General features: G+C 37.0%; 1 protein-coding gene across 2 annotated transcripts in view; it reads right to left on the bottom strand.

Moving 5' to 3' along the window:
* Nucleotides 1-1744: 1744 nt before the first annotated feature.
* Nucleotides 1745-26313, bottom strand: part of ITGA6 (integrin subunit alpha 6) — a 37166-nt gene continuing 12597 nt past the window's right edge. Inside the window, exons 2-26 of one of the 2 annotated variants that reach the window (XM_053470494.1) lie at nt 21115-21242; nt 20648-20727; nt 19717-19972; nt 18527-18658; nt 16260-16473; nt 15043-15239; nt 13883-13974; nt 13517-13644; nt 13337-13432; nt 12472-12533; nt 11384-11544; nt 11090-11236; nt 9859-9971; nt 9579-9768; nt 9404-9487; nt 8978-9057; nt 8817-8894; nt 7746-7848; nt 6770-6943; nt 6226-6324; nt 5657-5767; nt 5063-5161; nt 4684-4809; nt 3999-4130; nt 2412-2534 (exon numbers count right to left, since the gene is read on the bottom strand). In XM_053470494.1, coding sequence (XP_053326469.1) covers nt 4023-4130; nt 4684-4809; nt 5063-5161; nt 5657-5767; nt 6226-6324; nt 6770-6943; nt 7746-7848; nt 8817-8894; nt 8978-9057; nt 9404-9487; nt 9579-9768; nt 9859-9971; nt 11090-11236; nt 11384-11544; nt 12472-12533; nt 13337-13432; nt 13517-13644; nt 13883-13974; nt 15043-15239; nt 16260-16473; nt 18527-18658; nt 19717-19972; nt 20648-20727; nt 21115-21242 — 3058 coding nt within the window. In that variant the 3' untranslated portion in view covers nt 2412-2534; nt 3999-4022. Of the gene's footprint in view, nt 2535-3998; nt 4131-4683; nt 4810-5062; nt 5162-5656; nt 5768-6225; nt 6325-6769; nt 6944-7745; nt 7849-8816; nt 8895-8977; nt 9058-9403; nt 9488-9578; nt 9769-9858; nt 9972-11089; nt 11237-11383; nt 11545-12471; nt 12534-13336; nt 13433-13516; nt 13645-13882; nt 13975-15042; nt 15240-16259; nt 16474-18526; nt 18659-19716; nt 19973-20647; nt 20728-21114; nt 21243-26313 lie in introns of both variants that reach the window. The other variant, XM_053470493.1, reaches the window with a different exon arrangement.

Here is a 26313-nt window from a genome sequence, read left to right as displayed (position 1 = left end):
CACCAGTATTAGGAAAGATGTTTTTTAATGCGTTACAAAGGGTTAACATCATAGAGTAGCTGGAAATGCACCTTTACAGTTTATGTTATTTGAATTAGTAAGTTAGAGGTTTGTTGTAAACAAAAATCCACTTAGCTACAATTCATTTAATGCAATGTTTAAAAAGAAAGGAATTCACTGTTATAGATGTAGCTAGACGTCAGAATACATGCATCATCAAAAATAAATAAAACTTTTATTTGAGCTCTTAGTATCTTTACAGACATTCAAAGTGATCGTTCAAACTTGTTTCAATGTTATTATAAAACATCAACAACTGGTGGTTATTTATATTACACAAAGTAACCATCCTTGCGCTGAAAAGCTTTTATGGAAGTGAAATTGTTACCTGCTGATATTCTTTTTGTTATTTACATACATTATATATGTGTAAAGCACAGTTAAGGTGATGGGGTAAATGCAGCTTGACATTAATCTGCGCCAAATTTAAAACTGCATGCATCATAACCCTAAATATTAGCCCAATTTAATCTATATCTATATATATATATATATATATATATATATATATATATATATATCAGATCAGATATGCAAATCAGAGGAAGGATTTAAAATTGCCTTGGTAGTGTTTGGGAGATCTCTCACTATAGGGTATGAAATCCCTATAAATAAAAGTGGTACAAACAGAGAAGATGCAAATTATACTATTATAAGTATACTATATATGTAAAATAGTATCTCAAATCTTATTTATTTCACGCGTCATAGGATGTCATCATCTCAAGGAACGGTCAGAAGCATTTGAATGAAGCAATGATAACTAACACCAAATCTTCTATTTAATCTTCTTAATGTCTTGGTTGGCATCAAAACCCAGTTTAAAAGAAAGCATCACAAAATAACCATAATTATGGTAGATTGGGTTTAAAAAGGCCTGGGGTTGTATGTAAAAGTGCACTCCGTGTATCTGACAATGTGCCTAATATAAAATGATTCTGCATAGATATCAACATATTAAAGGACACTATACAAAACATTACTGCAGCAGATGTCTAAAAGCAATATATGCTGTAGAGATCTGTCTCCTTAACCTGCTAATTCCAAATAGGACTAAGAAGAGCTCATCGGTTGCTTTTATAATACATCTTCCACGATTTTGTCCTTCAGGATGTTTGGGAATGATGAGATTCATAGTTCCATTTCCAATCTCTAGCCCTTTGGGCTATTTATGATTAATAAGTGATATTTAAAAAAAAGTTAGAAATCCACTTTTTGGCAGCCCTGTTACACATTTCTTGCAATAAAGAAATTCTTCCTCCAGCGACATTCTGTCGTGAGGAATGTGGAAAATAATACTTTGCTGGTACCCCGCAGATGCAAACTAGATGTATTGGAAGGAAACCTTATATCGCATAAGATTATTTCGCAGCTGCTCCATGAATTATTTGCTTATAGCATGGAAAGATTCCATAAACAGTAACAAGCAGACTGGGTATGAAACGTGGGACTTTGGTAGTTTTAGAGCGAAGCTGGGTAGCAAGTAGAATTGGCGACCATCCAATAAAAAGAATAAAATCACAATTTTAAGAATGCATCCCATAAAGCATGGCAGCGTATTTTTTGTAACGTTGCATAGGCTTTTTCCGCATGGCAGGAATCGTATTGTAATGACATAAAAAAAAAAAATCTCACTGGTGAAAGACCAAAAGATCAAACATTTTGCATAGGAACCTAGGCAATATTTACAGTAAATTGAAATTTATCACAGTGTAATACACTAGTACAATCATGGATACCAAGAGCTGTACATTAAGGCAGATTGACTACAGGCCAGCAAGGTGGGATCATCCGTTAGGAATGAAAGACCATACTGGAGACCTCAATGACTGAAAACAGACATGGATTCAAAGAGAAGTTCTACTGAGAACCCGCATGGCTGCCTCCTTCTTTATTGCTTATTATCATCTTACCCGCATAGCTACCAGGGCTCTTTCTAGACAGAGAGTATACGCACCACCAACACTGGAGGAGGAGATATGTACTAAGGTATGGTAAGTGGAGACTCATACTCATTGTCTTCAAGAAATCTGACACATGGCAGGTAAAGTCAGCAATGGACCTCCAGCGTTTGTGCATCAACCAATAACCCCTGTTAGCTATATAAAACACATACTGCAGGACCCCTGCAATGTCAAGACTGATTTCACATGCCTTTCTGGTTTACATTTTAAATCTCTTTCAATTTTCATATCCCTAGAATAGAGAATACTATCCTGAGCCCAATAAGACAGAAGCCCATGTTTCATTCACATACCCACAACACAACCGTTTAGTCAATTTTTCAACAAATAAATAAATAAAAAATATCCTTAGGAATAACTTTCATTTTCATTCCACTTTGTGACCCATTGTTTTTTTTCATTGCTTTTGTTGGGTTTGCCATCTTTGACCTGGCGTTCTTCTTTAGGAATTCGTACAGCGTGGTATCTTGGGACACTGTCATCGTACCTGGACCGTTTAAAGAATCCACACTGCAAAGAGAGACAGGACCAGAGTCATTGAGAAACGCACGCAAACTACAATATTCATTTGGTTAAGATATTGGATGCAGAGTCGAAGCAGAAGTTTGCTCATCCATGCCAAGTGTGTAGTCAGTAGTGAAGCAGTAGTGAATATAGTAACAAGTCTGGAAGCACTCTCTCATGTGATCTATCCATCCATCCATCAATCCATCCATCTTTACATCCATCTATACATCCATCCATCCATCCATCCATCAATCCATCCATCCATCAATCCATCCATCTATCCATCCATCTATACATCTATCCATCCATCCATCCATCCATCAATCCATCTATCCATCCATCCATCCATCCATCAATCCATCCATCTATACATCTATCCATCCATCCATCAATCCATCCATCTATCCATCTATCCATCCATTTATCTAGCACAGGGAACACTTGAAGAGGAAAAGCTCTACTCTTTACACGTTTCAGTATTCTAACTTAAGTTAAAGTATTACGAGTCCTCACTACCAAATCTATTAACAAATGCATTAAATAATTGTAAGGGTTTTGGAAATGTATTTTATGCCAACTGTTCCCTTTCCACCCTAAGGGAGCCCTTAAGAGCTGAGGATAAAACAGTATTAACGAGACCATAGAACAGGGCCGGGGATCTGAACCAACCCATGTAAATGGGCAGATTTTATATACCCTATACAATAAATCACTGTCGATAAGGAGCTCAGAAGAAAATGAGAATGAGGGGCTTATAACCCAATATAAAAAACTAATAATCATATTTTAGCAATATATGTTATATGCTGTGAATGTATATAACCAAACATTAACAGTGCACTTTATAATATATTATAATAATTAAAGACATCATGAGAACTTCAACGATGCAAAAATATTACACGTGTGTATTTCTTACTGCAAGTGAATTTTCTTTATAACATAATGCAAATTAAGCGGAGAAATAAATAACCAGTAAGACAGGAGATCACCCGTAGAAAACAAGTATAGACTTAAGAGATTTAACACAGACATGGAAACACACACATTGTTCATTAGAACTGCTCAAATGTTATAATTTATAGAATAAGACATCTCAATAACTAGATAGGCAAATGTAATTCATAAATGACACGGATTGTACAGATGTACTGGGAGTGATTTTTACCCTTATGATGTTGACTCCGCATGATGGGAGTCCTGGGGTGGCCGTGCATTGTGGGATTTAGTTTTTGCAGCAGCTTTAGCTCCTAAACTTTGCTCAAGATATGGAGATACCAGTTGTAATTTATTAATATGTGTGTTTCCAGATTATTATTATTATTACAGGTCCAAACGATGCAAGCCCACACATAAATCCAGCAATTAATAGAAGTTCTGCACAGAAGAAGCGGCCGTTGTTAAATTCCAAAAAACCCTGCAGCCAAAACCACGTCCCGCAGCAGGCAATGAAATATAATCAATTACCAAATCACAGAATGGTGATCAATATTATGCATCGGTAGTTAGTCTCTCTTTATCAGATGGCTGAGTGTGGATCTCAGCCCTGTGATAGGCAGCATCAAACTGATCTTTCTTATCTCTCCTGAAGAAACCACACTACAAAGAATCAAGGTTATTTAATACATTGCAAGGATTGGGATGTTTGATGAAACATTAACAAAGCTCTTTCAGTAATTAAATGATTGAATTAAATAATTTATTAAATAATAATTGGTTAAACTTAAAATGATTGAATTCACACAAAGACTTAAATGATATCACCAGCTTATGAGATAAAAACACAATGGTAAATGCTTACACACATACATTCAGACAGAAAATAGGAAATGTCTATCTGGTAACACTGGAACGTCTCTGCATTTATGGGACGGATGTATTCCATGAGCAACCGGAAGAATACATGGAACCTCACATCTTTTCAGTAGGGGGAGAGCTATCAAAACACATCGTCACCCATCTAAGTACTATGCTTGGACGCAAGTCGAGTCAATGACATAAAAAATCTACTTAAGGTAAGGTAATTCAATAACTAATGTTAATAAATAAAAGGATTTGTGACTAAGAGATATAACAGGATATCTACACTCATACAATATAATGTATAATATCATACAATATAATGTATAATATCAATATAACATGTACTCACTTTCCATAGTAGAAAGACCAAAAGAGCCAGCATCAAGATCCCAGCGAGAATGGCAACCAATATAATCCACCAAGGCACTCCTGTGTACTGAGCTACTGTCTTCTCAGGGAAAACAGTCAGACGCACCTGTAAGGATCAAAATATGGATGTTCTATCAAGCTTACATTATTGTGTCACTGTGGCCATTCAGTACTGTATTCTCCACCATGGCCTTGTAATGTTAAAACCAATAGCCAGTTATAAATTCACTGCCGTCCATGTTTCATGCACTTGGTTATTCCCCATACACTTCTTGATGACATGTAAAATAAAATGTTCATTCTTATATTTTCCAAGCAAGTAAAATTAAAAAAAATCAGCAATGGAGAGATTATCTTACCTGGTACCCCTCTTTTGACATTTTAATGTTTTGAGCAGTTGTGTCTATGGCAATCGATGCTTTCACTAGGATGTCAAGGTAATTCATCTTTGCATATTCCTGTTACACAAAAGGGGAATTTTGAGCAAACAAAGCTTATAAAAAAATATAGCAAATTTACTGGAATCCCTGGATTCTGGGATGGCTTATTTTAGGAGGCATTTTGTAATTTGAGAAAGTAACTTGCATTTTAGAAGTTGCAAGCTGCTTTTCCAGGCAGATCCCTGAACACAAGGTGTCTTCTGTGATTAGATAGTGGACTTTTTCACTAAAATGTCAGTTTCTCAAACAAAAAGGGCTGTTTTCTAAAACAAATCTCATCAGCTATGCATTATACAGGGTCAACCAAACGCTTCTTGCAGGAGAAACTCACTAATGCAAAGTGATGTCATGGAGGTGAAGCTACATCTCTCCAGCATACAAGAGACACAGGAGATGGGAACATAAAAGTTAATGTGAAATAAAATATTACCGAGTAACACATTAAGATATGTTTAAACATTCATTTGATTGTTTCAGGTCTTGGGGATTGATGATAAATTCTACATGCATTACCTCTAGAAACGTGCTGTTCCATAATCTGGACCGTGCCACAATGACTGCATTACTGTCCAGGCCTTGGAGTGGGCATCTTATGGTTACACATCGCGCATGGTTATTACAGTCCTGGAATCAAAAGAAAACATTTGAGGCCCTGGTTGAATTCATTAGTAATGAACAGCCCAGGTAGAGTGAAGTATATACAGGTAAATCAGGTCAAAATGAAATCTTAAGCACCCCCCAAGCCTCTGTTACAGCTACCACTTGTGTACACTGCTGTATGATGTCAAGCGTTGGGATATGATGTCATATCATGGCACATACAGTCAGCCTGCAGACAAGAAGTGTGATGGAGTGTTGAGAGAAGTCTGTGCCCCAGGACAGACAGACCTCATGCTCAAGTGCACATGGGGGCCAGCTTGCTGAAATCTCTGCTCTCCCCACATGGCTTGTGGCTGCACTGTGATGGCCCCTTAAATCTCTATGTTATGATGTCACCTGCAACCCAGGGCCTGAGGCAACCAACTAAAGGGATCACCGACAGGTCTTCCATCTCTGTATCAAATCAGGCATTGGACTCTTACCAATGTCAGGTACTTTCTTTCAGAAAAGAGGGAAAATGTTTTCTCATCTCCACTCTGCTTTTCACTAATCTCGCGTCTGCTTCTCGTCTTTCCAGACTCCTATCAGAAAGAATAGTATAACCATCACTGAAGAGACCACAACACAAAACATGTTATCAATAGATGAGAGCACAATGCTGCAGTCATGTAAATAAAACACTATTTTAGTATACATATTTTCACATGTGGGATTCTGTACACGTTATAAATTAATATCATTTGAAAGGTGCTGTAATTATAGAGATATATGTTCCGCAGCAAAATGTATAGTTCTAATAGCCATGAAGTTCCCCCGCGGTACACGCATGTACAACCTATGTGCCAGCTACTCCAGGCACAAAACTAATATAGCGGATCCATAAACCCACAAATACATTTGATTATAAAACAGAAATACATTGTAGATCATTTTAAAATGCACACTTTTGTGCCTCCAATTTAACCATCACAACTTTTATTTCTGCTAAGGGACACAAAATAAGAGTGGTAGGAAGTGTCAACATACCAAAAGTTTCAATTTATTGATTTCACCAGCAGGCCGACAAGTCACTTTATCCAACCCTTTAGAGTCTATTTTCATCAAGTACAGCAGCCACTTCCCGTTGGTAATTTCCTTTGGCCACTCAAGATCCAAAAATGCTGTGCCAAGTGCTTTAAGAGGCCGTCCAAAATTAGTTATCTAGGGTAAAAAATGAAAGGTTGTGAAATATATGAGAAAAGGATATATGAGGTCCATGTGCTTTTTGTTAAATGTACTCAATTTGGTTTCCATAGTGATTGCTTTAAGTATCATTTTCCCAAGTGGCCTTTGACATCTAGAATGGACTACAGGTCGCTCTTTACCTTTTACTTCCTTTTGGCTACACTTGATATTGTTAAATTGTTTTGTATGTTCCCAAAACACTGCAGATATTGCAGAACTTGTAGAGTTCATGATCACCTGTGGCGGTAGATCTCGGAAACGCAGAGAGTAAAAACCTAATATTACCCATGGGCTACTCACTTGAGACATGATGAGTAAATTAGTGTAACACAGAGGCTTCCATCTCTTGGAAAATCAACATAAGGCGTAACATTCCAAGAAATATGTTTCGCTGCACTTGATAAAGTCATAGATGTAAGAATTGTTTTGTATGCAATTTACACATTTCTTCAGAATTCGTTTGAAGAGCTTGGTCAAACCATTTAACCTATTATATTATCATATTTACAGATACTGTAGAAGAACACTTTTTTGTATAAATTTACTTTATATCGCAATGTCCATTACTCACAATCACAATATGAGTTTTTTTACAGGCTAGATTTGAAAGAAACTGTTCTTGATCAGTGCCCCATAACCTCCAGAACGTGCAGGAGCAAATATTTTCTTCACAAATCTCTCTAATAGTAACATCTTTTAATCTCAGTCCAAGAGGGGGCGCTCTAAGCTTGTAAAACAAATATGAAATATATGCTGTAGAAATAAATGATATACTCACTCTGAACTCAAATTCAATTAAATTTCCAATATCATCTTCTGATTTCATAGCACTTTCTCCAACAATATTTCCCCCAAAGTACACCTGAGATGGCTTGGCAACTCTGAAAAAGACAAAAAACGAGTTTGTGCAACAGGTAAGTGTAGAGTAAATACAGAAAGTGACAAAGAGGTATGCGTGTCTTCATGTTTATTCACCGAACAGTGAATTCCAGATAAGACCCATACTCTGACCTAGAGAAAGACCTAGAGCCAAGTTACTCACTTGCTTTTAGCCAAGTTCAGTTACTAAATATATTAAACTTTAGGTCGCTATGCAACAAAAAAAATCAATACCTAAAAACAGAAGTTTTGGAACATTATTAAGTAGAATTGATAAGTATTAATCATAATTTCCTGTAATAATTGTTTGCAGAAAAATAAACACTTGGTTAAAATATGATCCAGGTGTATTTATTGGTCTGTAACAATATTTCAGCAAAGCAATCACTGAAGAACTCACAATAGGAACGTCGGCTGGAACTTCCACAAATGAGATCTTTTTATTTACCAGACTGGTTTGCGTTTTAGATAAATAAAGATCTAATTTGTGTAAGTTCTAGCTGGCATTTTTTCATCCATTCTCACAACCGGCTATAAAGCTCTTCTTAGTTCTTCAGTAATTGCTAAGCGGCTATATTGTTACAAACCAATAGATAGACTTGTATATCATATTTTAACCTGGCTCCTTGGTTGGTTTTCACCCCTTAAGAACAACGAGTTGTCCCTAAACCTATGAAGGACATACATTGTGAGCCCATACATGTACGGGCCGTGTCGTGAAGGGGTTAAAAGCTTGCATTGTCTGCATACTAGTTTAGTCATATAGTTTTTTGAGCCTCTACTAGATTATTATTGAGTAAATATGCATGGGGCTCCTTGGAGATCTTTTTGCCTGTAATAATTGCTTCCTGAATCCCACTGGTTTGTTTCCCTATGGATATATTTTAACTTTGTGTTCTATAGTGCAAAGAACTTGTTTCTCTTGAATAACCTTTCCAAAAGCCTAGCATGTCCTGCTAAGCTAACTTACCCCGAGACCGAAAGAAGCAGTTCAACAACCACCCGAGCTTTGGCTACCACTGGAGCAAGGTTGGCTTGGGAGCTCGTTCTGCAATAAAAATGAAATGTTCACATGGTAGCCATCGCAAACCTGATTAAAAATATCAATAAACTGTTTCATAACCAACATACGTTTCCAAATTGAGAAGAACTTCCAGGTCAGTAGTGTTCGCCGATATCTCGTTTGTGCTCAAAATAAGGTAAAATGTAATCTGTGAAAAATAAAGATATTTATATAAAGGGAATCCGTTATTCCACTGCTGAATCCTTCCAGTAACAAGCAACATTATTTTAAATTCATTGATCAGTGTAACAGGTAAGGGTTTCTTAACATCCAAGAGGTGCCACTCCAGATCAATTTTCAATATGTTGATTTGGAAGAGATCATGTATGTGGCTCCTGGCCCTAAAACATTGACCAACAATACAATTTAAGGGGCAGTTTAATGTCCTTGACAGCCCCGGTAAAGAAGAATGCATATTAAAGGGACAGTTTAGTGTTCCCGACTTGCTCTATCTATATAAAATACAAATTAATACAAATATATAATCGACTTACATTAGCATTTCTTTTAAATGGATTTCCCAGTTCGCATCCTACTTTGGACCCGTTTTGATTTGATGTACAAATAAATTGTTTTTCCTGTATTTGGAGAAAAAAAACAACATAATTAACAGCAGAGCTAAAACAAAAAAATCACCACATTCCCATAACTACAGCCATGGTTACTTACAGGACTGTGGGACAGATCACGCATGGATGAGTAAGACAAGGCATTTGGTAAATCTGCAGTAAGTCTGGCTTCGTGGGCATCATCCCCATCCTTTTTAGGGTTTGTCGGGTCTGATGGGTTATTGGTAACTGTTATTTCTACAGCAATATCTTTCTGATCTTTGAGAGACAAGACCGGGACTCCATTTTCTCTGTCAAAAAAATAAACAACAATAATTGGTAAAAACAAAACTTAACAATAAACAAAAATCTAGATTACAACAGCATGTAGTCACACTCACTTGGGTAATTCAGTAAAGGTTTCAGGTCCATCTCTGGTACAGAACTTGTAGGACATTCTCATGTTGCTGTTACATACGTTGTCTTCTCCACATCCTTCTTTTAGAAACTGGACCTGAAGAAGATTATATCAGAGACGTATTAACCAGAAATATGCATAGCAGCATTTACAGAATAATGCTCAGGTTGGAAGATTATTTTACATGTAAAAGTAAACACCTCTCTAACCCTAAAATGCAACATTTCTGAAACAGAACCAAAATGGTATGGCCCATAACATACCTCGAAAAACCTTTAAGGGACTATTAAAGAATTCTAGAATTGCTTTTTTTTTAATTTTTTTTATATCTATGACCCAAAAGTAAATAGATTTATAGCTTAACTCCCAATTATTAATTAAGGGAACATCAATAATGTTCTGAGCTATTTTTTGCCGCATGTCTTGACGATGTTCATCTCCTTAGTACTCCCTATTGATGTTTATTGTGTACTAAACATTTGTTACTTTGTTTTCTTGTTTCTGATTCTACCTGTGGGATAGAATGGAAATCTATGAATTTTGGTTCAGGTACCGTCTACAACTAAGTTCTCCGAAAGGTAGCTTGTGAGCCTCTGGTACGTCTCTTGATACCACTGAGTAGTTCTCGAGTTACATACTCAGCATCAGTAGAAGAGTGATGCATCTATCTGTTCTAGCAAAAATAGCCCTCAAAACGGAATATTTAATATAATATAAAACATCATGTTTCAAATATACTATGAGTCTCTAAAATGTACCCAATAAGTGGGTACTAGTTTTTATCATCATTTTTTAATGTACAAATTAACATTTGTTTCCCTGCTGGGGGTGCTTCAGCTCGTGTTCTCCATATAGATAGATAAACAGACATATAAAGAATAAAATCACTGTCTGGCTATCAGTGGCTTTTAAATTAGGACAGTGATGGCTGATAGGGCTACTAAGCTTGTCACAGCTGAAGCAAACAGTTATTCTGTGGAATCAGGGTCTATGAATACTTCTCTTACAGAAATGGAAGGCTAGCGTGGAAGCCATAGGCTTCTGATGGGTTAAGAAACATTGATCTGATATACAACTCTTCACATGCAAAGGTAAACGCCCCTCTCGGGTGGTACGGCTATGGTGGTCTCTTGGAAGCATGGGTCTTCAAATTAGTGATTATCCACTTTAAAATCAGTGCACATATATAGTCAATTTACGGTATGAACACTTACATTGGCAGTAGTGGTTTTTGGCTCATTTTGATTCAGAATTGGAACCAGTTGTGGAAGCTGGCCACTTCGTTGCCTAGATAAACGAGCAGATTTAATTTCTGCAGATACAGAAATAGGGATCTGGCGGAGTTTGTCTCGAATGGGCTCCTGTAAAATATATATATTAAGAACATTATGTACAAATATGGTGAGTAAAGTTGCTCTTCTGTCCCCTCGTGCTTTTGTTGCACAATTTGGTCACCATTATTTCAGATACTAACTGTCCTCAGACACCCGCGTTGCTTTAGCTCTTACCTGTAACTGGAGTGAGGTTTGGACACACTTCTGCTGATTTTGCCCCTGGAGGTCAATAGTTTTTGTTATCTGATTTTCAAAGGGAAGATTCTTGAACTGAACCCTTGATGGCAAAGCTAGCTTTTGTCGTTCACTTTCAACTTCAAATGTGTAGCTGAGAGCTGATAAACAAACGGAGAGGCGATTCATGATTTTGAACAGAATGCTCTACAGAATAATGCCTGAGAATTACGTAGGTTACGGAAAATATGCATATAGAACGAACTACATAGTGTCCGTTGCCGAGGTATGCTGGCAAATTTTACATTAAATTAATCAATTGGGCAAAAAAAAAAAAAAAGAGTGATAATAAGCACTTAATTATACAAAATAATTTAAGGTGTGCTGCAGCCTCAACACACGGACATAAACAATCACAAATAATAATGGAGTGTTGCTCAAACTTAATAAATTCAATAATAAATGGGCATTAACTCGTTAACTAAGGACAATTAATTCCTATTTTGTAATGTAAAAAATAGTCAAACAATTATACGGTCAATGTGGCTGAAAAATTATTTAAGGATTTAAAAGTGAGCTTGTTTTTTTATAGAAGCCAATAAAAAGTTACAACCCTAGAGATGGATCCTGAGATCTGACAAGCACTGACCTTGAAGATATCGATAATTTATAAGTGGCTTTATAAGTGGCTTTTAATTTATAAGTGGCTTTGCAAGCAGTGTATTCACTAAAGGTGCCATTTATGATGTCAAATCAAAATGAGTGAATATCTGAAGACTACTTTTGCTTTTACTGACATGTCTAATGGAAGAAGAATTTCCTGACTTGCCGTGGTAATTTTCCCAAAGTGTTGTTAATAAATACATTATTTTTAAATGAGCATATTGTATAAAAATAATATATTGTATTGTGAATAAAAAATTAAAAATATTCCTACAGCATGTTGTCATGTATATGGTAATCTAATAGAACTGTAAGGAGAAATGTTCTCGTGGGACAACAGCACCCAGCCACTTTCAGAATTTCGAAAACCTTCACTTATCAACATGAATTAAAGTATGGATCATATGTGGAAAAAACACACTTACTCAGAAAAGGATTATAATCTTTGGATTTTGATGTATATTCAAAACAAGCTTCAACGTCCAAACTGAAGAACAAAAAAAAAAAAAAAGTTAAAATGAACCGATAACATAGGGACAGCACTTGAATGTGATCTAGCACTTTTAAAACGTTTTTCTTTGTTGTTCAGTACAATTGTTTTAGAGATATTTGATTTAAAGTAAGGGACTATAAAACTGAGACCCATGGCAAAATGTGGCAGAATTAGCATTTACATGAAGTTCTGGTGTTATCTTCTCTTCTTCTCCCCACATATTGACAACCACAGCCAGATCAATTGCCATTGCCAAGGGCCAGTGAGAATAAATCATTATTTTCATTCATATACTCTGAAAAGCAAGTTAAGATGGCTGTCCCCATGCTATACATATGGGTTTCCAAACTATATATTGCTATTTAGTCTTTAAGCACTGCTTAGACTTATTTAGTACACTAAATGGCGACATGTAATATTTGATACTTATCTTCAGGATACAGGTTTTACAGAACAGCAGAACACTAGGAAACCGGAACTAAACTGAATGAATAGTATGAATGTTTATTTTCTTTTTCCATTATTGATAACTTTGGGACCCTATTACCTGAGAAAGCTTTCTCTGGAGTGTCAGTGCCATTTAATCTGAAACCTTTTACATTTATTGTAGTCTATGTTGCTGTAAACTGCTCTAAGCGCTCAAGCTTCATTGTTCATTGTTTCTTATTCTATTAAATAGAGTTTGCCTTGTGTTTACAAAAACTGTAATACCCTTTGGTGAAAAATAGAATTTTAGAGCTACTTCCTAATCAATGGAAAGTATTTTTCTATGAATGTATCTTATGTTTTTTTTTTACCAGATTCCACTGGGAGCGTCACAGTTCTTCTTGTTAAAGTCTATCTTATCTGGGGTGACTTTAATGGTCTTCTTCAGGTTGATAACCGGACGTGATCTTAAAAGAAATATGAAAGGTATAAGAATGTGTACAGTGGCCAAACCTTCTACGTGCTGGAGGTTTTTAAAGGCCGTCACATACCTGAATACATTTACAGAATCTGACAGGGATCCAATTGCAAGATCTGGATAGGTATTTTTGTCCAAATCCATATTTCCGGCAATGGAATACCCAAAGGACTTTGTATTTGTGCTTCTTCCCTCAAGAACCTTCGAAAAGGGAAAAAAAGATATTATACATTATTTATCAGCTAAAATCACATTATCTCCAGGATTTGTGTTGAGGACAAATCAGACAAAACACTGAGTGAGAAGTAGGTAGCTGAACCGTGTTCATTTTATCTGGAAGAATAAATGCAAATACAAATTTTTGTTGCATGATTTCGCGAAGGTCGTTAAAGAGTACATTTACAGTGGAGTGGGCAATATGAAGGAACAAAGCCCTTACCTGAGCTGGTTTTCTATTTATCCCATCCTTTGTTCCATGGAACACATACACTTTTCCAAATTCATCATCATAAGGGGCTCCAACCGCAATGTCTAAAAACAAATTAACCCTTTAAAAGTGTAATGGACTGAGCTGGAAAAACTGTTAACGTATATAAAGCCAATAGATCATATCTATCGAGTTATTCCGGGGCAAACTGATAAGATAAACGCCTGTTGAAGTCCACTTTCCGTGGACTCTAGTAAATTTTAGATTGTAAGCTTGCTTAAACAGAGGCCTCTTCTACTTTTGTTTTTGTGAGTCCAAAATGATGGCGCCATATAAATCGGTAAGGAATGTATACATGCGTTCATTTTTTAAACATAGTTGGAAGACAGGCTTCACATCTTACTTTTTTACCCCTAAATTTGTAAGCTCCCGAGCAGGGCCCTCAAAAGCCCATCATTTCGGCCTTGAGCTTTGTATTAAGTACTGTAAGGCAAGATGGTGGCTATTGGGCAGGGTTCTAAACTCCGGATGTATCTGTATGTATTAATGTATATTGCTATGTATGTGTTAACTGCCCCATTTAAATTGTACAGCTTTGTGTTCTCTGGTTTTACAAAACAGTCAACAAAACGTAGGTACGCTGCCCAAGCATGGTCAGTGGAACATAACAGCTCCAATCGCATAGGCGGAATACGAGCATCCACTGAAAACAGCGGGAGTTAATGTTACATACGTGTGCGTGAATGTGCACTGAAATGCCTTAAATATGCATTTACAGGTACATCTAAGAGTATACAGTACTGTGCATTTAACAAAATGCAAAGCGAGTGAACAGAAGAAAAATCTAAATCAAATCAATATTTGGTGAGACCAGCACAAAAGCAGGGAGTTTGTAGGCATATAGTTAGGTGTATGATTAAACAATTATACCAAACAGGTGCCTGCCTAAAACTTTTGCAAAGTATTGCTAATTATATATATATAAAAAATTAACAATCACATAAGCTTTTAAGAGCTCAGAGGTCGAGAAATGGTCTTTAGACTATCTCCACTGGAAGCTAGATGTCAATAGCCATTTTCCTATAGGCCCTTGAAACTATATCATTGACTAAAAGCAAAAGGTACTTGCAGTATTTTCAAAATCCATAACAGTTCACATTCTATATTCTTACCAGGGAATCCATCCTGATTCAAATCTCCAATGTTCTTTACAGAAACACCGAACATGGAATCCTTAGTCCCCTCAATGCGGATTGGCTTGACTTCATTCCATTTGCCCATTTGGTTGATATATACATAAATAGCCCCTCCAATTTCTTTGTCATTCTTATCAAAGAACTGAGGCGCACCAACAACAATGTCCTGCCACCTAGGGAAAGAATTACAAATCCCTGTTAAATATAACACAAAGTTAAAAGGTCACAGCGTATGCAACCAGCCCTCAGGGAACCTCCGATAAGCCCAGATTCCAAAACTTGGAATCATCTGTGTTCATAAAGTAGCAACCTGCCAGAGATTTCCTTAAGACAGCGATAGGGAAATGCAACCCTCCAGGTGTTCAGGGACTAAATGGTCCAGCAGGGCCAAAGTGGTGGAGCAACATGGCACTTGTAATCCAACAATGCTAAAGGCAGCAGTTGACCAGGGATTTCTTAAGGGTAATTAGAGTAGAAATGGTAAAAGTTATATAATGTATTCATTCCACATTGTTTTTAAATGACTGGAATATTGAGGTTCTGTGGCCAAATCATCGCCACGAAAAAAAGCCACAAAGTCTTCTCTAGCCTTTATTGCTGCCTTAGTTTTAATACATAGTTATGACAGATTTTATCTGGGGTTTAGTTGAGAAGATTACAATTAGTAATACTTTACATGCTACGGCAACAATTGAATTCACACATGTCTGCGGGATGAAAGGCTGACTCACAGGAAGGATACGAGACCCAGTCCTGCAGTTTGTAACGGTGTGAGCAGAAGTCCTTCTTCCTGCCAAATTCTTATCTGATGTTTGTGTCACTTAGTACCTCATATGTTTTAGCAAAAACAGCCTGCAGACTCCCCATGGCACAATAATCCTGGTCAGCTTTTATTTATCCACATTAAAAATAGAAAACAATTACGGTGGTTCCACAAAAGGAAATCCTTTAATATGACACATTGCATCATGACACCGTTTCGACCCAAATCCCCAGGAGGATTTATAGCAGTGGTACAGTACCTAGGATTATTTTTCTGCCCGTTTACCACCAATTGGTAATTTATGGAGTTTTGCTCGAAAGCAAAGCTATCATGATACGTATTCACTATATCTTACTCTGAAGAAACTACGTGGTCAACTCATGCCTCCAGTTTTCTTTGATTTGTGTTCCTAAAGCAGAGCAATGCTTACCCGTCACTATTCAGATCAACCACGGCTACATCGTAACCAAAAGAAGAGGCCAGACCTTCCCCTTCAAATATATGTTCTGGAGACAGCATCCTTTCATAGGGAGGGTTTTTGCTCAGGAGGACCACCGCTCCACTGTGATTAGCTCTTGGAGCACCCGAAACAAAGGTCATTTCATCTTGTGAGATTATTCCTTTGCCAGTATCCAAAGAGAATCCTAAAAACATTACACAGAACAAATGAAAAAACAGCAACACCTGTCAGTGGGAAGATGGGTGCTATGGCTGACTTTGTGTGCCAGACACAGGGGTAGTTATAGGGAACTATTCATGAAGCCGCAAGAATTACACTGATTTGGAATACTAATATCTACCAAATGCATCAGTTAGGGGGAAATCTTATAATATCTTATCCGCTTATGCAAATGAATAACTATTCACTACAGCTAATCATTTGCATATGCGAGCAGGTTCACAACGCCATTAATAAAAAGCTATAGAATACAAAGCCTTTCTCTTGTTGGAATTGGAAATGTCCTATTGGTCCACAACCAGAGTATACGGCCAGGATTACGCTACTGCAACTACTTTACAAATGATGCCGCTTCATGAACAGTATGACAGTTTGCCAAACATGATAAATGACATGTATAGTCACCCCACATGCATATGTAGAACACAATGCAAAGTAATAACGGAGACAAATAAAATAAGTAACGGCAATTAGGTGCATGAGACAGATACCAAGTTTAACCCTTTGAAGGCCAGAAGAGTGGACAAAAGTCCAGCTTTAGAATTAGCTATGCAGTGTACTACTCACCCATCCGGCACTGAAAGGGTTACTAAAGCAGTAATGGTAAAAATGAGTTGTAAACCATATGGTAAATCCATGGGGTAGCTCTTTAGCTTTATTCTCTGGTCTCCTAAATGTATAAGTAGATAACTGGACTCATTTAGTCACAGAAAACAGTTTACTCCTTCAGTTTAACTGAAATTATGTTATCGGTAGTCACAAGTCCCCTTTAACTACCCCCAAATCAATCAATACGCTTTAATGTAGCCTCAGGGATCAAATTCCAAACACGTCAATTGGAGAACGTATAAATAAAGCCGTGGGCAGGTGGTTTAACAATAGATTCTTGTTACATTAAGATAATGGCATACATTTATTTGTCTACAGATGTTAGCACTGCTTCAGAGTTAAATGGTGCAGTTAGCAGTCAGTAAAAGCTGCGGTTATCATTGTGACAGATAGATCTTTTGCTTTTACTTGTCCTGCAGAATGTGAAATGACATCATGTCTCAAATTCCTTTTATGCAATGACGTGTTGTCCATTGATGTCATTTATAGTTTGGAAAATAACCAGATCATCCAAAAAATTTGTCTGAATTGTGCTTAGCTCATAATGAAAAATGGGGCAAACGGTCAATAGTGCCAGATACTGGAGTGAATGTGCTGGTGGTATAAATGGGTGGCACATGTTTCATGAATGATGATGTCACCATTACAATGTATGTGATGTCACCAAACCACGGCATGTTCTTTTGAACAACCTACAAACCTAAATAGCTATTAGCCATCACATCTAGTGATTTATCAGCCTTTGATCGGGGAGGCTCAGATTTGTACAAAAATTGATCAGGGTCCGTACTGGATACAGTTGTCATAAACAGGAGACCTATATGTGCATACATAAAAATACAACAGTAGAGAAAGTGTGGGGGGAAAATATACAGATATATAAAAACTTTTCTTTTAAGTGTCTGCCTGAAAACCAAGTTTCTGATTAATAACGTCTCCATCCTAAAGTGTATCTTATGTTGCTGATGTGTATAAGATCACCAAACCTTGGAGACACTGCAGATCATGTTCTTTATGACGTTTCACTTAAATCTGATGAAGAATTGTGCAGTTGAGAACTTAAAGACAAAACCAGATACAGAATGTTTTAACATAAACTTGTAGAGCACACAGATTCATTGTTAAAAATCCTTACCATTTGGGTGCCAGAAGAGGGTGCAAGTAGGAAGCAGAAAGCTCTGACACTCCAGCTGCGTTACACTGTGACTCCCACAGTGCTCTGACAGGTATCACAGGAGTTATAGGCCAGGCGCATCAGAGAGCCAGGAGCCAACTGCTCATGCTTCTGGCATGCAAATGGTAAATTAGTTCCCTGAGTGATTTTGCTTTATTTACCAATGGCACGGGTAAGCAAAACTCTGAATTTGAGACAGACGCAAAATAAGCCTACCGGCTAGCAGTATGATTACCTAAGTAACTGTTAGCTGGAACGGGAACTAATTCTGCAAGACGTTTGTTTTCACCACCAGTTTCATATGGACCATCTTCTAAAATTAACAGATCATCAAATGAGCTATTTTTGTGCTCTGCCCGAACAACTCCTGGAGAAATGAAATCGTAAAAGAAGCAATGATGAAATGACGAAATGAACAAAACAATGAAAAAAAAATGTACAATGGATTGAATGTAAAATACCTCTCAGAATGTACTTTTATTTCTAATTCAAATTTACTAGAAACTAGGGAAAAGTCGAATATTCTTCCATAACTGTTAAAAATTATGAGCCAAGATGAACATAAATAAGTGGGGTTTCTCAGATTCTGGATTCGGCTGTCTCAAACAAGAGGTCTTGGGGGTCCAACAACGAATAGCATAGCAAAAGCAGGCATTCTGTCTTTGAAAAGTATTTGTTCATTATTTTAACTGGTAAAGAATGTATATTAGCGTAATTCCAAAGTAGTTTAATTTGCTTTGTTGGTGGGGCTGTACGGGACACTAAGTTGTACATTTCAAATTCCACTTCAAAGCAGGTGTGGATGAAGACGGAAAAAACTGATATAATGGATGTCGCTGGAATAAAAGTTAACTGTAATAATAAAATTATGAAGTATGAATTTATGAAAAGGGGATCCATTTCTCCATGAATAATATACTTCGGACAATCAGGAAGATACAACAGTAAACTCGAGCACTACTAAAATGGTATTTATTATAAAGCATTAGATAACATTTATTATTAAAGTTTAGTTTCTCTGAATTACATAAACAAAAAAAGGAGAACTTATAAGTGTTCTTTGTGCAATGTTTTGAAAGTATTCCTATCGCCATAGGAACCAGAGTGTTTCTGCTTATTAGGTAAGTTCATTGGTTGCTATAGTAACAAGGCCTCTTTTTACACTCTTCATGGGTCACTTTATATGTATAAAAGGAAATGTGTTATTTCCATGTAATAATCACACATACACCACTACACTACAATGCATGTAAAATCTCAGAAATCACTGAAAGCATTTGCTATTAGGGTATTTGTTTAAAAGGGTTCACGCTAATTTTGAACATTTTTAGAAAAATATAATTAATTTGCTCATACTATTCCATGTTTAAACGTATATTTATATACACGAATATATATATATATACCTCTTCATGAAAGTCCTACCTTTCCAGTTGTATGTTCCAGGAGCGCCAAACACTACATAATGATAATCTTTTGTAAATGTTGCAGCAACACCTTGCTGACAAGATCCAAATTTCTCATGCCCTCTCAGTCGGCCATCGCAAAAATTCCACTCCCCACCATCCATTTCGTCTGTGATAGTGAGGTCTTGGCTGAGTACATAGCACCTTCCTGTGATATCACGTGATTCTTGGTTCGAGTTCACAAACCTTCTTCTTTCATATCGATGGGCACACGTCTGTAAATACATGTTCTCGTTACGATGAGTAGAACTTTCTCTGTCTTTTGATGGACACGTTGGGGTAGGGTCTATGTAGGATCTTTACAAACGTATAAGAATAATGTAATTGTTTCCCCAATATGTAAATTATAAGTGCCGCATTAACAAGTGATGTCATAGGAATAGGAAAATTAAAAAAAGAAATGAATATCTACTACAGCGAATGCGTCCCAACATTTAGAGAATTATTTTAAAGAAATTAAGCATATCTGTACTGGAGCCGAGGATGTCGTAATCCGTGAGTCTAAAACAATGACCCATTTCTTAGAATAAATTAAATTCTGTATAAGTGAGGGATTATCCATTAAATAAACCGGGTATAAGGATTCAGAGCCCAGAGGTGGGGGATAAACAATGTGTCTGATGGCTTCAGAGCGCTTTAATCTTCTCAACATCAGTTTCACGTGGACCTACTGTTGTATCAGGATGTCTTTTTTCACCACAAAGCCACTAATTGCTCTTTCAGTTTCACAGATATTTTCTGTCTATGTATCTATCCACCTTGTGCTAAGGTCACGCACTGGTCTGTTGGAGTCTATTATGATTTATGTGGAAATATAGATTAAATATATAATTACTTAATAGATGAAATAACGTGTATTTGTAACTGGTCTTCTGTTTTATAAAACTTACCACAACTTTGCCTCCTGGCCCTTGGCTTTGAACACTGACACCCATCCACTGGTTCTCCTTACTCTCCGATGTTAAGTCAACTGAAATCAAATAAATAATAAATAAGTACTGAAGTCCTATATAACTACAGTAATAGAATTTTTTTTAAAATGGCTTTTTATATAATGTCATCTTGTATTAATGATTTGCCAATACTAGCTGGTACCAGCATGCCAATGTAATGTAAGAAATAGGCTTTTGGTGTCTACATCACAACATAAGGAGAAACCAGGTTCTGGTAGGTTTTTTTACAATTAAAGGATTGCACAACCTATTAGAGTTATAAATAATAATGGCATTCACTGCACCAAATATAAATTGCATACATAGACAAACCTTTGATCGTGATAGTGAGGATTCATTGTATGACTGCCATAAAGGCGAGAAACGCGTCGGTTTTCAGGGGTTAACCATTAACTTGCACCTACCTGAGTCATCAAACACAATCCGTGTGCAGGTTGATGATGGAGACGTGACATCACAAGCAAATAAACCACCAGTTACATTCGCTTTCTGCAATGGGAAGCCTTTGGTCCGAGGGGCACCGACCAACAACCTGCAAACAGAATTATCCATTAAACTTTATGCTGAATGTGCAGACCAAAGCCTACTGTCTTCACTTAAATGATTAGACCGCTTATATTTGTATTAAAAAAATGATAGCACTTAGTTTCAAAGTAATTAACTTATTTATTATGAAAAGATACATTAATGTGGAATATAATTCAAATAATGCCATGTTTAATAGGTAATTGAACAGGCAAAACAAGGAAAATTATATATATATATATATATATATATATATATATTCTATTTAAAAAAAAAATTTGATTATGAATCATATGATAATGCCTGTTTGTAAGACAGATACAGATGATAAAAGTCTTAAAGATTTGATACATCCCCTATATATTTAAGATACGTTTCACATAATGCCTGGATGCAGACAAGCAACGTACTGAAGCAAAGTTCATGTTTCCAACTTATCAATAAGACCACAAACTCTGGAACATTTTATCTGGGACCAACACAATGAGCGCTCTGACATTTATGCTTGCAAACAGAGCTGATGTCAAGTTGGGCTAATATACAGCTACATGAGGGTGTAGTTTGAAATAAAATAGTAGGTACCGACTTGCCTGGCAGTTTTTTTGTTATTTACGTTGTAAGGGTGACCATATGGTCAATCCTGGAAACTTTCTAAATGAGCTGACCCTGAAATATAACCCTTTAATACCCTTTCATGTCGTCCACTTAATTTAGTCACGTGCATTCAAGCATGGCATGGAGAAGCTGTTTGGGGCTAAAATGACACAGAGAAGCTGTTTGGGGAAAAAGGTGGCACTGGCGAGCTGTGTGGGGATGAAGTTGGCACTATGGGACATGATGCTTGGTGAAGTGGGGGGCATTTGTCAGGCCAGGCCAATATTGGTTTCTAGTTATGCCCCTGCCAGGTACGCATATTAACACCATGTGTTTTTCTAATGAGACCAATCCTCTAAAGAAAAAAAAATCTATAGCGTCAAACTATAAAAGGTACACTGTAAATACATGTTTTTTCATGCAGCCAGCTAAACTGTCATTAATCCTTTGTTATTAATGCATTGTTTAAACGGGCTACAGAACTCTCTTTGGATCCATGGCTGTCACATTCTGGAATGGGTTTATACACGCCCCGCTGCAAGAAGAGCGCCACGCGATACGTAGAGTGTTTCTAGGAAAACTTTAAAATCTATGTAAAAAAAGCAAATAGATTGGCTCTTATTTCTGAGTAATTATTTATTTTAGAACTTGTTTCTTATGTAATACAGATGTCAGACTTGCACAACTATGCGAGCGACCTGCTTGGGAAGGACATATTTTCTGGACCAGACAGGTGCAAGGAGCTTTCTGGTGCCTTTAAAAAATTTAAATTTTTTCCTCAACACTTAAAAGGTTAAACCTCCATTTATGTATAATACTTGACTAAACAAGTCACAGATAGGACAGAGGTAGAGCTCTTTGGCCACTATGTGCATATATAAGACACAATGGTTTCTCACAAGCCATCTGAGATTGACCCATCACAATGCTCAGTGAAGTCACAGAGTTGAAGCTTCGGCTTAGTAAATATACCTCCTTTTCAGAATAAACAAATAGTCTGTGTCAAACCCCAGAATACATTTTTTATCACGCATTATATAAATTAAATTTCATTGGAGTAAAAAATACATAATGTAGCTATGGATACATATTACTGCACATTGTTAACCTAGACACAATATAACCAACGTTAGGGAACATAAATTAGATTAATAAGTTATTTACACTCATCTCCCTACCCCTCTTCTTTCTCACCCTCCCTCTCTCTTTTCTCTCTCTTCTATCTTTCTCACCCCCTCTCTCTCGTTCTGTAATGCATAGACCTTTATGAAGCCTATTCGATAACTCAAGGCGACTCTCATTACTGTTTACACTTATGCTGTTTGTAAAATATTAGTCGGTCCCTCTTGCTTTATCTCAGGATCAGGCCGGTCTGGGAATTTGACCTTCACACATTGCTGTCTCTGTCTGTTCATTTGTAATTAACCACAAGGAATTATTAAACAGATCCTGTTAGGGATTTATCAGTAAATGCTACGAAGCTGAGAAATTATTTCACTTTATACTGTTCTAGAGAAGTAAGATATAACACGCAATAGTTAACAAACACATATCAGTAGTTCAGTTGCAGAATAAAAGCATTTGGTCTTAAATTGATATACAGTGGAAAGCAAGAATATTTTTAAAGGTGTCTAGCTTGTAACATTTTTGTAATAAAAAATACAGTGCAGACATCGTTAATGCAACAGGAGTGTATATATAAATTCATGCATACAAGAGGGAATGGACTTTATAACCATCCTCTCTTATAATTTCAGCCGAATTAAGATATTCTACTGATTTTATAGATTACAGAATTTAACCCCTGTGGCCTGAGAGTAGATTAGTTTGGATCATCTGGGACATAAAAAGTTAAGCTGTTATGGCAAACGCCTTCACCCCCAGGGTAAGAATTCCCTTGAGTATTGATGGCTGCCAACACATTACCCTCCTTGCCCTCAGGGACTGAATTCTCCTCCATGCAATCGTATGCACGCAGAAGGCAATGTTCGAAATCTCACACACACCCTATTTAAATGAGAATTGGGTGAGAGTGGGGAGAGGGTGCGGAATTTTGGTCCTGCGATAAATTTCTATACTTTATAAGTCATTCAACATACACTGTTAGTTTCTTAGCTTGAAACCAAGGACCTGGAAAAGGGTATATGTTTGCTCTCTAGTGCATTCACTATGGTTTTTTTCTTAGCTGTGGTTTCAGGACCAAAATTCTTCAAAAAGGGCCGGTCTGGGTCGCGTAACATTGCGTTACATGCTAAAAAGTAGACTCTGTATGGTTAGAGAATGAGAGAGTAAATGGGTTAAGGAAGGAGTAAGTGTGTGAGAGGTGTGAGAGGTGAGGGGGGGTTAGAGAGAGTGGGACTGCGTGTGTATGTATGTTAGAGTGAGTGTGTGTTAACATGAGTGTGTATTTGTGTGTTAGCATGAGTGTGTAAGTATGAGTGTGTAAAAATATGTGCCAGTGAATATGTTAGGTAGAAGGTACCTGCCCTCCATGGATAAAATAAACCATCTAGCCTGTGAGTAGCTTAAACCTTTTACTTTAATTGTAATGTCAAGCGTTTACGTTGACAAATCCTTGAGTTTACTGAGCCTGTGCTGTGCAAAGTAGCCCCCAATGTATTCAGCAAATGCTGCCGTGCTACAAATGGGTAAATTTCCAGAACAATGGGAAGGTGAGAAAAAAAAGTGATATGCGTACATAATACTAAAGCAAGGAACTTAGTCGTAGTTAAAAATTCAAGATTATTCACGCATGCCAAAAAAGGCAAGCACAGACGGACTAAATGAGGACTATGCCTTTTGCACTCAGTCAACCTATGGCTGGTATTGGAACATATGAATTCTACATGTTGTTTCTGGGTATGTTCAAGTACTACACAGTACACAGAAGCATTCATATACGGGCAGAAGTCGTCATTTTAATATATAAATTATCATGTTAAGTCTGTGTGTTGCCGAAGGGGTTAATTGTTGTATCCATTTGTTTGTACCTGTATTCTAATGCTTCATTCCAGGTGGCGTATTAGAAGAGACGGGTATAAGAATGGCGTGAGCATGCCGTGCAATCTAAAACCTCCTAGCCCAGTTTGTTAGCTTAAACATAAATATTAATTCATATTAAAATGAAACTACAATGAAGCACTACATTCCGTACTGTTTGGAAAAGGACGCTAGGGATGATAGGAACAGGAGTCCAGAGGACTCATAAGGATTCTGCATTGAAAATGATGTAAAAAGAGCTCTGGCTTTTGAAAGAAAAATAGAACAATACACCTTTTTCTGCTACTAATGGACTAAAACTATAAGGTTTCACTCGTATAGGTTTAAACTAAGTGGAACAGCTACTCTGCAAAGAGCACAGAGCGGCTTTGGCGCCAAGGCATGTAAGGTGTCAGGTTGCATAAAAACAAGGTATTGGCTCTACAAAGTGACTCCAAAGCAGGGAAAGTGAGAGATTTGCAACGGGAAAGTCAAGACCTGCCAACAGCACAGCAGAATTTAACCTGAAATACAAATTATCCATAAAAACAGTTTTTGCCTTTTAAAGTCTGCTGTATAACCAACTATGTCTTTATTCCAATTGTTGGATGCTAGGGCTCTGATATTTCAAACAGTTGTAGTAGATACTGGCAGGGCTTCAAATCTTACTACCAACATATTAACTACCCATAAACACTGATAGTATTATTTATGTACCTAAAGTTTTGCATTTCTGATTTAAATCAGGGTACTTACGCAAACAAAAATAATAAACATTGATTTTTTTTTAGAAAGGTTAATTAACATATACCGTATGCTGAACTACCAGGTGATTGATCACATATTACCCATGAGGACTGAATGCACCACTCAGCCCCCGCAGCACTCCAAGAGTTGGGAGCGCCTCGAATAAATCACTTCTGGCGTTAACTCCCTCCCTGCCCACGTCACCGTCTTTGCCAGCGCAACGATTGGTGACCAAGAATATGTAAGAGTTGCCAGCTTTATCAGGCCACCCTATGCCAATCGGAGAATCAGCCTTTTATTTGGATAATGAGGGCACAGTCTGGTGCACGGAGGTTGAAAAGACACACACAGCCTAAGCAAAGAAGGAATTGTGCCAGTAATCAAGTGTAGGGAGGGAGATGCGATTAACGAGAAAAAAAATACTATGGCTGACTAAGTTTTAAAAATACAGTCTCACCACTTCCAGATGTATGTGTAATGTACACATGTTCACAGAACCCTTTAAAATTGGCCATTTTTCCTATATTGGTGTCCCAACGTCCCAATGTGCAACTAACACAAGTTTTGAAATATGTCACTTTATAGGTTTTCATTATTTACTATAGCACCAAAAACTGTTTGTTTTACTTCTTGGAAACCTTCATTAAAAAAAAAAAAAAAAAAAAGAAGAAGAAGAAAGAAAGACTTTCCCCAAATTTGTTTAGGAAATTTTGTAACAGAGCTGTAGGAAACAAATGGTTAATGTTGCATTGACAGCG

This window comes from Spea bombifrons, chromosome 7, assembly GCF_027358695.1.
Source record: "Spea bombifrons isolate aSpeBom1 chromosome 7, aSpeBom1.2.pri, whole genome shotgun sequence".
Lineage (NCBI taxonomy): Eukaryota > Metazoa > Chordata > Amphibia > Anura > Pelobatidae > Spea > Spea bombifrons.
Note: the sequence above shows the minus strand (reverse complement) of the source record. Positions and strands in the feature narration are given on the sequence as shown.